Source organism: Ursus americanus, chromosome 19 (assembly GCF_024610735.1).
Source record: "Ursus americanus isolate L20-20 chromosome 19, mUrsAme1.1.p, whole genome shotgun sequence".
Classification (NCBI taxonomy): domain Eukaryota; kingdom Metazoa; phylum Chordata; class Mammalia; order Carnivora; family Ursidae; genus Ursus; species Ursus americanus.
Genome location: NC_142145.1, coordinates 58,600,657 through 58,612,513, shown reverse-complemented (window position 1 = coordinate 58,612,513; position 11,857 = coordinate 58,600,657). Strand labels below are relative to the sequence as shown.

Genomic DNA, 11,857 nt, shown 5'->3' with positions numbered 1-11,857 from the left:
ACAATATCTTAATTTGTAGGCAGGACAGATGAGTCTTTATGCTGAAGCAACTGTCATTGATTGGAAATTTAAATAAAGGTGGAGTGATGTGCATGGATGCTGAGCAACCAAATGGGAAGATGATTCTGAATATTTCTCTTTTGACTCTCAGCCCCATATTAGCTCTCCTATAGTCCTCTCTCTAGAGGAGATAGCTACAGTTCTGAAAATTACATTTCCTGAACTCCCTTGCAGTCATATGCCTATCAGGTTCTATCAGTGGAAGACACTAATGTGATACTGGATGGCAGGAAGAGAGGAAAGCCTTTGTATTCCTCTGCTTTGGGATCAGGCAGCAGCAGTATTGGGCAACTGTGGATTCCAGAATTATTTTGGGGGGCTCAGCAGCATCAGCAATGTTGAAGGGTTCAAGGCTCCTAAAGCTTCATCAAGTGCATGGGCTCTTATCTTCTTATTCAGTAATAGGATAGAGGTTCCAACATCAGAAATGGTCATACTGTCCCAGCAGCATTTATGGGTTCTGGGTAATGCCTCTTCCTCTTGCTCATCCGGTCTTCAAGGTGGTAGTTACTGTTTAAACTTACTCTCAGTAATATCATTTTCTCCTTTCTGCTCATTTCTGAGCTGCAAATTTTTATTTTCAACTTCCTACTGAACCATTCCCTGGGTATCTTGAAGACATCTCAAGTCCAATATGTAAAAACTAAATTAGTTACCTAACTTCCCAAACCTGTTATTCTTCCTGAACTCCCTATTTGAATTTATAATATCTTGATGAGATTAATGGTCCAATCTAGAAGTCAAAATTTACATCCTATGACATATATATTGGTGTATTTAATGGTGTCACTCGTTCTCCTAATGCTTTGTAATTTTTCCTCATTTTCTATTGTACTATTTGTTCTTGAGATTGCATCACTGCTACAGATATATCTTCAAATTCACTGGTTCTTTCTTCTGACGGCTCACATTGACTGGTGAGTTCCTCCGGTGGGTTCTACATTTAAGTTATTGTACTTTGCAACAACAGAATCTCCATTTTTAAAAAATAATTTCTATCTTTTTTGATACCCTCTACTTGATATTTTCATACCGTCCTCTACTTCTCTAGGCATGCTTTCCTTTAGTTCTCAGAAAATAATTATAATAGCTACTTCAAAGTTTTCGTCTGCTAAGTGCAACATCTGAGTCTCCACAAAAGCAATTTCTATTGACCTTTTATTTCATGTATGGGACATAACTGTGTTTCTTCCAATGTCACATTAGTTTTGATTAAAACTGGACACTTTTTATAATGTATTGCAGCGACTCTGGTAACTGATCTCTCTTCTCTCCAATGTTGATGCTCTTGTAGTTATATGATCGGTTGGTCGTAGTTGTTTGGTTGTAGTTATTTGATTTGTCTAGTTCCTTGGCTGAATGAACTCAGAAGTTTATTGCCCCTGCAGTGTGTTGCCTCTGATGTCCCTGCTGAGATATTTTTTTTCCTTGTTTCTAATCTTGCCATTTGGCTACCATTGGGACATCATAAGCCACTTATCACTCAATGGTTTTGCTTAAGTCTCCTAGGCCAGGTAGAATTTTATCTTTTACTAGGAGACGTGTGTGGCTTAGAAGCTACTACCGCAGTGCAAAGATTTTCATTTGTGTCTCACCTTCAGCCAGGGACTAATACCTGGATGCTAACTCTGCTGTGTTTCCAGGGAGGTACACAGGCTTGGGTGCTGATATTCTCTTCTAGTCTAACATGAATTTGTGTAACTTTTTAAAACTTGAATCCCTAGGAGTTGCCTTTGGGTTGGTGTTGCTTATTTTTCAGACAGTATTTGGTTAGAGATTGTGCTTTTGTCTTGTGTCATCCTTTGTACAACCTCTGTTACCAAAGTTCACAATTCTACCTGACAAGTTAATCTGAACCTCTTCTTCATTACCCTCCATGGCTTTAGGTCAGAATTCCATCATTTCTTTTTCTTTCTTTTTTTTTTTTAAGAATTTATTTATTTATTTTTTAAAAGATTTTTATTTATTTATTTGAGAGAGAGATACAGAGACAAAGATAGCAACAGAGAACAAGAGCTGGAAGAGAGGGAAGAAGCAGGTTCCCTGCTGAGCAGGGAGCCAGACAAGGGGCTCAATCCCAGGACCCTAGGATCATGACCTAAGCAGAAGACAGATGCTTAACTGACTGAGCCACCCAAGGTGCCCCAGACCTTCATCATTTCTTACATAGGTTATTAAAATAATACAGGAGTTACTTCACGGTGTTACTACCATCACCCTGTAAAACCTCAATACTTTTCAGTCTCTGTTTTACCATTTTAAGCACTCCTAAGTAATTATAGAATATATTTCAAACTACTTTGAATCATATTTAAGACCCTTCAAAGCTATCATTCTAACCTTTCTGTCCTCATCAAAAATTCTCCCTTCTTCACCATCCAAGCTATACCATAATTCAAACATACTAGCTATTTTCTGTTCACTCAATATGTCAGAATACTCTATGCTTCCATACCTCCCTACATATAATTATCTCTGCCTAAAATTTTCTTCTTGCTCCTCTGTGCAGCCAATCAATGCCTATCATTAAAGACAAAGTTGCCTCTTTGGGGAAAGGTAGCTTCTTTTAGGAGAAATTTGCAAACTCCATAAAACAACATTTGCCTTACTGCATACCTGTATCATCACACTTAGCAGTGGGTTATTTGGAGTCAGTATTGAACAGTAAGATTCTGAGATCCTTGAGGACAGGTTCCTGACATATAGTATGGGCCCAAGAAAGTTTGAGACTAGCTGACTTCAATACCTACTTCAAGGCTTCATTTTACTCACTTGAGAGCTAGTAGTAAATAAAGAGTTTCCTTATATCTTAGAGCAATATCTGCACTATAAGTACTTATGCTGCTATTAAACAAATTTAAAGACAGAACGCCAAAATTTTGTCCCCAGAATATTCTTTAGAGGAAATAAAAGAACCATACATTTAACACAAGAGAGTTGAAGGATGTTAGAGAACAGAAAGAAAATTTACTCAATAAATTCGTCAAAAGTAAGAAATTAAATGAAGGTTGAATGCTAAATACAATCCCTACCACCAAGGAATACACAGTGACCTAACAGAAATTGGAAATATTAAACATTTGAGGACAAGAAAGGAATACTTGAGGAATTACATAATTTTACCCTGGTTAGCAATGTAGGGTGAATATGGAATCAGAAGTAAAGAACTATGACTGTGGAAAGTATGGGCCTGTATTAATTGGGTCAGATCCATTACTGAACCAAAAGAGAAGACTGCAATAAATAGTCATTAAAAGTTATTTAAATCCATTGTCCCAAAGGAGGGTGAACACATTTTAAGCTGTCTGTAGCCAATTGATCAAGTGTAGGTTAAAAATGAGAACATCTATTTATGTGTCTTTTAATTTCAAAAAATAAGTAAGCCTTACTAATGTTTAACAGATTATTTTTGGTACTCTGAATTAATCCATGTAATACCTGGTCACTTTACACATGATACTTAAAATATGTTAAACAAAAGACAGAGGGATTTAGAGCAGTTCTCTTTGCACTTATTTGCTTTGAATACATTGCTATGTATTATAGCTTAGGTGTGCCAAAACTGGAAGAAGGGAATACTCAAAGATTATTTTATCTTCTTTTAACTTAATTCATTCCCCAGAACTTTGTAAGGAGCTTAAGAAGATCTGTGCCAATGAACTTTGTATTGAAGATAATTCTAATTTATTAAAATTCACATAAACAATTACAAAATGGTAGAGCTGACAATTCTACCCATAATATGAACTCTTTGTCAGCTAAATCAGAAAGTAAAAGAGCAAACAGCAATCAGAACTGACAAACTGGCTAAAACATTCCAGATTATTAAGAAATATTATTTTACAGTATGGATTTAATCCCATTATTATTAACAATGAACCCGACAATCTATACTGTACCTTGATATATTAGCTAGTGATCACAATAAGCAAAAAATTTTAAAAGTAAAAATAAAAACATAAAATAGAGGTACCTGGGTGGCTCAGTAGGTTGTGTGTCCAACTCTTGATTTCAGCTCAGGTCATGATCTCGAGGTCATGAGATTATGACCTCGGTCAGGCGCAAGGCTCACCATGGAGTCAGCTTGAGATTCTCCCCTTTTCCCTCAGCACCTCCCCCGACTCACACTGTCTCTCTCTCTCTCTAAAATAAATAAATCTTTAGAAAATTTTTTAAAAAAATCTTTGCAGTATTAATACTCACCAGCTAATAAATGGTTTAAATTTTTCACTAAATGTAACAAAGTGTTCTTGAATGTTTCTTACTAATACCAAAAGGACAAAAGTCACACTCTAGTCAGAAAATATTTCTCTTTTTGGCCACTGTAAAATGGCTTAAATAAGCATATGACAATAAATAAAATGCATCTCTTAACAGCAAACAATATCAAAAAGTACACAGAAAACTATTTCTAATGATTTGCAAATTTAATGAATTGCAGTAGAATCATGTCTGTCTTATGGCAAGGAGACTTGCATTATACAAAGTATCTATGATTTTAACATCTGTACCTAATATTCTTTCACCAACTGTAATGATATAATAAATGCAATGTCTATGACAAAAACTACATTAATCCGTGGGTTAAGTGGTGAACTTGACTGGAATTAAATAAGCACTTCCATAGAAGTGACAGCAATATCAGCCAATTTCAAACTTATTCACGACATCTTTTGTTGGCAAGTCATTGAAACAAACTTTGAAGCCTGTGGTGCAAAGTACACCAAGATCATCAATTATTATTAATTTTATAAAAGCAATACCTATAGAACAAGAATTTATTGTAGCATTTTACAGTAAAAGGGACAATGATTATGAAACTATTTTGGGCCATATAGGTATTCTTTGAAAAATCTCATAAATAAAAAAATAATTATTACATTTTGGTGAGCATAAAACAGTTGCATCATCAATGTATCATTTCAAATTTTAAATTACTTAGCATAATTTATTTTAACTTTGTCTTTTAAAATTCCTACTTCCTGAATATATTAATGTTGTAACATAATATATATTGTCACTAGTAAATTTATAACATACAGAGATCTATTTTTATGTTGAGGGTATTAATGGTCAGCAAAGTCTGCAGATTATTCATCTAAAACATTATCCAATGTTGTTAGAAAGAAGGTAAGAGGATAGCTTAGAGTGATGGGAGGGAAAGCAAGTGTCCATTAATTCAAAGATGTCTACAATTCCTAGAGCACAACCAATCAACCAACACTGTCACACCCATTGTAATCAAGCCAATGCTCAGAGAGAACCACAGCATGTTGCAGGGCCAGAAATTAAGTGCAAACATCTCTCCTGGTCCTGCTAGGGCAGCAGCCTCGGTGCTCTAACAACTCCCAGTGAAATTTGGATTCCCAGAGCTCCAACACATCTGCCTTCAAGTGATTCACATCTTTATAAAAGAAGCAGATGATACTATATACATTCATATACAGAGCATCGCAGAGAGTGAAAAGCAGATTTTTAATTTTGATTAACCCTTGAACATACTGTTCTTCATACTGTGCCTTTAGAACAGGTAAGTGGAAACATCAGAGAGAGCTAATTTGTTAGACGTTTGATATACTGAAGATGGTATTTTAATTAATTTTCTGTTGGCTAGAAGGAAAAGGCTGTAGATTCTGAGACATCAAATCCTCTCTCACGGGTGCCTGGGTGGCTCAGTCAGGGAAGTGTCTGCTTCAGCTCAAGTCATGATCCCAGGTACTGGGAAGTAGCCTCACATTAGGCTCCCTGCTCAAAAGGGAGTCTGCTTCCCCCCTCCCCACCTTGTCATTCCCCCATGCTTGCTCTCTCTTTCTCAAATAAATTAACAAAATCTTTAAAAAAAAATCCTCTCTCACTGGGCGATCATATTACAATTTCACAATGACATAGGGACAAAAATTTTTATACAAATTTAAAGGATATATGCTCTCGATATGACATTGAGTAAAACATGACAGCAGATGGTCAGTGATTAAAAATGATGACTAAAATTAAGAAAAGCAAACTGTGAGTATCTAGGTAACTCATACTAGCTTTGAAAACAATGTAATAGCTAGAAACTCAACTTTTTTTTTTAACACAATGGCAATATTTTTCTTTTCATCATTTCAGGTGCTGATAGGACATGCAAATAAGCACATCATAATGAAAGCTGGAGAAGGAGCAGGTGAGGGAGAATTAATGACCATAGCTAAATAGGTAGAAACTCTCTGCCTAAAACTGACCATTACAGCATAAATACAAATGAGATCTTAGGAATAAAGAGGGAGAAGTCCTTACAAGATGTTCATAGGCAGGCAAAGGAAGGAAGCTGAATAATTCAGGAAACTCATATGACTATTCTAAATAGTAGAAAGAGTATCAAGAAAACCTTTTAACAAAAAGAAAGTAGTTAGTTGCCAAATGCATAAGGATGTCAAAAACATAATTCAAACAGGAGACATTAAGAAATTTAAAAACCTAGTTGTATTGAATATGCAGTATGTCATTTTGTCTCATAGTGAAATATCTTTGAGTACAAGTAACTGGATAGTATACAAAATACTAAACTAATATATTAAAGATACTTTAAACTTAAGAATAAAAGCAAAAAATCTATAGCAGTTTCTGTTTTACTGAACATAACTCATATACTATGAAACATACCTGATTGCAATACATAGTACAGTGATTATTATTGTATACACAAAGTTATGCAACCATCACCACAATTTCATTTTAAATCATTTTATCACCACCACAGAAGGAAAAGACTGCCCATTTACACTCACTCCCTAGCTCAAAGTGATCACTAATGTACTTTCTACCTCTATAGATTTGTTTAGCAGACATTTCATATAAATAAAATCATACATGTGGCCTTTTGTGTCAGGCTTCTTTTACTTAGCCTAATGCTTTTGAGTATGCATACTTTAAATAAGTATGCATAAATTTTGAAAAACATAAAATCAGTGATGATTGAAAATTTTATTTTCTCTTCAAGTGCCTACAATGAAAGGAGGAAATATTTACTTGAATCAGTTATTTTTATATTAAGTAACGTATATTGTATACGTGTGAGCAAAAGCAGAAATGCTCATATCCAACTACTTAGTAAAACAAGTCTTGGCTTGTGCCTTTCCTAGTGGGGATTTATAAGGAAAATTCTCGGCTTGTAATCTTGGATTTACAAGAATGATTCAGAATTCAGTGCATGCCATTTTGGTGCTCATTCTGTGCCTGGCGAGAATCTTACACATACACCGTCTCACCTAATGCCACATCTCTTTAGGGTAGTCCTGCATCTAGGACCTGGGAAATTTACTTCTTCATGTGGATCTAGATTTTTCATCTACTAATGAAGATGTGGGAAATATATGATTACAAAGTTCCCTCCTAGTCATATATATAATTATTCTACCTTCAATTTCCTCCAAAGCACATAATTATGAGTAAAATGAGTAAAATAATTATAATAAAATATGCAATCAATTATTCGAGAGGAAGAAAATTTTCTTCACTAATAGAATTTCTGTCAAAACTATATACTTTCTTTTGTTTCATTTATATTGCCTTTATTCACTCATCATGTAAGGTATGTTAACTGTAGAACTAAAGAAATAGTGGGTTTTAGAAATTTGCTTGGGAAAGGAAAGAGAGGAATAAGAGAAACAAATGCTGGGAAAGCTATCGACATAAATGAATGCCAGATTTCCCTCTAAAGTAAAATTAGAAGGCAAAATAAAGCTATAAAGTAGGCTTTATTTGTATTAACTCCATTCCATTTCACTGTATTCATTCCATATTCAAGTTTTTCTGTTGTCGGTGTATCACGGGGCATGAAATTCCATGTAGCAAAGGTATTCCCAAATTGTAGGTGGCATGTTCACTTCATAATCACTCAATCATCAAGCCTCTCATTTCTCCAAAAAGATGTAATTATTAAAATTGCTTTTGGGGTGGCTGAATAGTGGGTCGGTGAGCATCTGTCCCTTGATTTCAGCTTAGGTCATGATCTCAGGGTCATGGGATGGACCCCGCATCAGGATCCATACTCAGCATGGAGTCTGCTTGAGATTCTCTCTCTCCCTCTCCCTTGCCTCCCCCAATGGCTATCTCTAAATAAACAAACAAATAAATAAAATATTTTAAAAAATTTACTTTCACAAAGGTCTCCAATGCAAAATTCCTGCTCACTCACCCAATAATGATGAAACACAGCCCTTCAAAGAGGATGTGGTGGGTGGCTGTCCTCTCTGCTCTTCCTGACACACTGTCATCATTCGACATTCACTATGTCTACTCCTGGAGGTTGACTGACAAGAATATCACTTTCATCTTTATTTTCCCTAATTTGTACACATTATCCAGTTCTTAAAAATATCTAAGATAGGAAAGCAATCAAGGGAATTAAGGCTGGATAATGGTGGTAGGATATTTTGACAAGGGCCTGAGTAGAAATAAAAACAAGGAGAAAGTTACAGGTCATTGGAGAAAAGAGAACAGACACTTCATATGCACCTTCCTATCTGCATTCAGTCCCTTTTCTAAATGTACCACTCCTCTTACTCACTGCTCTGAATTCTCTTCTTCTCATAAATCTTCACATGTGCTCTAAGGTTTGTCCTTTTGGTCTACCGTGAGGATTTTGTTTATTTTTTAAGTGTTTTGAAGAAAATGGAAAGCAATCCTGAAGCCATATCTGAAAATGTCACTTGGAATTGGTCTCCATTCTTTTAAAATTCTTACAATATGCCACATACACCATGTACTAACTTAAATATTTTTATTTGGTTTATTGCTATTTTTGTATGTGATAACTATGTATCTCTATATTGTCCCTAGAAGTGGGGCAGGGATTCATTCTGCATAAGAAAATACAGTGTAATTAACTGTAACACAGAAAAAGTCCAACATACTTGTTGAAGCATATCTCCTAAGGAATTCACATGGAACATATGAATTCAATCAATACTTGTTAAATTGACCATAAAAATATGTTCCTTTAATTCGGGAAGCAACATGTATGTTGGTATGGGCCCTGATTCAGGATCAGACCAACTGGGCTTGAATACCAGCTTTGACACTTGTTAGCTGTGTCACCGTAAGTCATTAAATACTTCTATGCCATAGTTTCTTTATACGCAAAATGAAAATAATAATAATGCTGCCCTCCTGGGACTGTTATGAGCATTGAATACACTAATAAATTGAAACACTTAGAACAGAGTATAGCACATAGAGATCACTTAATTGTTACTGATCATTTTAGATCACTCTAGATCCTATGAACAATAAAAACACCAAGTGAAGACAATTTGGTATGACATGTTACAGCCGAAGCAAAATCTACATGGTAGGGTTGAATCCTTTCACTATTTACTTCTTAACCACCACATATGTACATTTACACAAAACAAACCCACTTCTCACTGTGAATAGTAATACAAGAAATGGAGAAAACAAGGATCTAAGGATGAGTCCATACTTCCAGAAATTCTCAGTATACTACACAACAGAAACAAAAAAGCAACATTATTTTTAAAAGATTATAAATATATATATATATTAGAGAGTGCATGAGTGAATGTAGGGAAGGGCAGAGGGAGGAGGAGGGAGAGAATCTTAAGCAGATGAGTTTGGAGCTCTGTGCAGGGCTTGATATCACAACCCTGAGACCATGATCTCAGCAAAATCAAGAGTTGGACACTTAACCAACTGAGCCAGCCAGGCACCCAAAAAAAGCAAAATTATTTTAGTGACTTAAAAAAATTTCTTTCATGTACAAATTAGCCCTAGGTTGTGTGGGTGTGTGTACATTTTCTTTATTTATTGTAGAAATATGGAATGGTCTTAACAAGTTACTTCACTGATACAGGACAATACAATTTCCTCATTTTTCAAATTCTCTATTCCTTATATATTGTTGTAAGATAATCTCAAGAGGTGACAGAAAATAGTGATAATAAATGGCAAAATAAATACTAATATAACAACTTATCTAATTTTTCCAAGTGAGCAAATTAGTAACAATCAAGATCAATTGATAAAAGAGGGTCATTTAAAAGAATAAAACAATAGAAAATAAAACTTCCACTCCTTCAAATGCTTTTTAATTGCTGCATAACTATAATATTGTTTCAAAGTTATGTGACCTAGAAAATAATTTCAAATTATAGACAGTGATGCTGATATGTTTAATATTACATATTTTCATAAGTTCAACTATTATTCATCAGATAGAAATAGGAAAACATCAGTGCTAATTATGGCTTTACTTTTGTTTTCTCTTGGTATAAAAGAACTTCTGGAGCCTTTCTGAATCAAGTAAATGGATCTTAAAAATGGATCTGTAGTGACTGAGTTTATTTTACTAGGATTTTCTGGACAATGGGAACTTCAGATTTTCTTCTTTGTAACATTCTCCTTAATCTACAGTGCTACTGTCTTGGGAAATACTCTCATTATGGTCACAGTGACATTTAGTTCCACTCTTCATTCTCCCATGTACTTCCTCCTGGGAAACCTCTCCTTTCTGGATATGTGTCTCTCCACTGTCACCATGCCCAAAATGATCACAGACTTACTCAACGTACACAAGACCATCTCCATTTGGGGCTGCATGACCCAGATGTTCTTTATGCACTTCTTTGGGGGTGCTGAGATGACTCTTTTGATAGCCATGGCCTTTGACAGGTATGTAGCCATATGCAAACCCCTGCACTACAGGACAATCCTGAGCCACAGGCTGCTGAGTGGGTTTGTGATACTTTCATGGACAACTGGGATTGTACACACCATGAGCCAGATGGTATTGAGAGTAAACTTGCCTTTCTGTGGCCCCAATGTCATAGACAATATATTTTGTGACCTTCCGCTTGTGATTAAGCTTGCTTGTATGAACACGTACACCCTGGAATTCTTCATCATTGCTGACAGTGGGCTGCTTTCATTCACCTGTTTCATCCCCCTGCTTGTCTCCTACACTGTTGTCCTGATCACTGTACAACAAAGACCATCTGGAGGGCTCTCCAAGGCTCTGTCCACACTGTCTGCACACATCATTGTGGTCACTCTGTTCTTTGGACCTTGTATCTTTATCTATGCCTGGCCATTCAATAGTTTCACAGGCAATAAAGTCCTTGCTGTGTTTTACACTGTTATCACACCCTTACTGAGTCCTATTATCTACACCCTGAGAAATCAGAAAATGCAAGGGGGGGAGAGTTAAGATGGCGGAGGAGTAGGGGACCCCTTTTTCAGCCGGTCCCCTGAGTCGAGCTGGATAGGTACCAGACCAGCCTAAACAACCACAGAACCAGCCTGAGATGCAGGAAGATGCATCTGGATCTCTACAAATGAACATCTCCAGTGCTGAGTATTGAGGTACGAAGCGGGGAGCCGTGAAACCCCGTACAGATATCGGAAGATAAACGGAAGGGGGAGGGAGCCGCCGCGTATGGGCGCCGGGAAGCGGTAGCCACCTGCACGGGGGAGTGGGCGGACTCGCGGAACAGCACCCACGAAATAGCAGACTGAGACCGTGAACCGGGGAACGTGAGCCACCAGACTGAAACAGAGCTCCGGTGTGCTCACTGGATTCAGACTGAGACCAGGAGCTCCTGGAGCGCGTGCGGGGTGGCTGGCGGCTGGGGGGCCACCTGCACAGGAAACGGGCAGACTCGCGGTCGGCACCCGCAAAACAGCAGACTGAGACCCTGAACTGGGTGCACGTGCCACCAGGCTTCTCACAGAACTCCGGAATCCCGGTGTGCTCACCAGAAATAGACTGTGACCCGGAGATCTGGGAGCGCACGGG

At 36.8% G+C, this 11,857-nt stretch overlaps 1 protein-coding gene across 1 annotated transcript; it reads left to right on the top strand.

The window, feature by feature from the left end:
• Positions 1-10,369: 10,369 nt before the first annotated feature.
• On the top strand, positions 10,370-11,269 carry LOC123789942 (olfactory receptor 4L1-like). The gene has a single exon (XM_045793900.2). The coding sequence runs from the start codon at positions 10,370-10,372 to the stop codon at positions 11,267-11,269; it is 900 nt and encodes a 299-aa protein (XP_045649856.2).
• Positions 11,270-11,857: the final 588 nt, after the last annotated feature.

Excerpts from the sequence above, each read along its gene's own strand:
- LOC123789942 (XM_045793900.2), top strand. The coding sequence starts at position 10,370 with ATGGATCTTAAAAATGGATCTGTAGTGACTGAGTTTATTTTACTAGGA.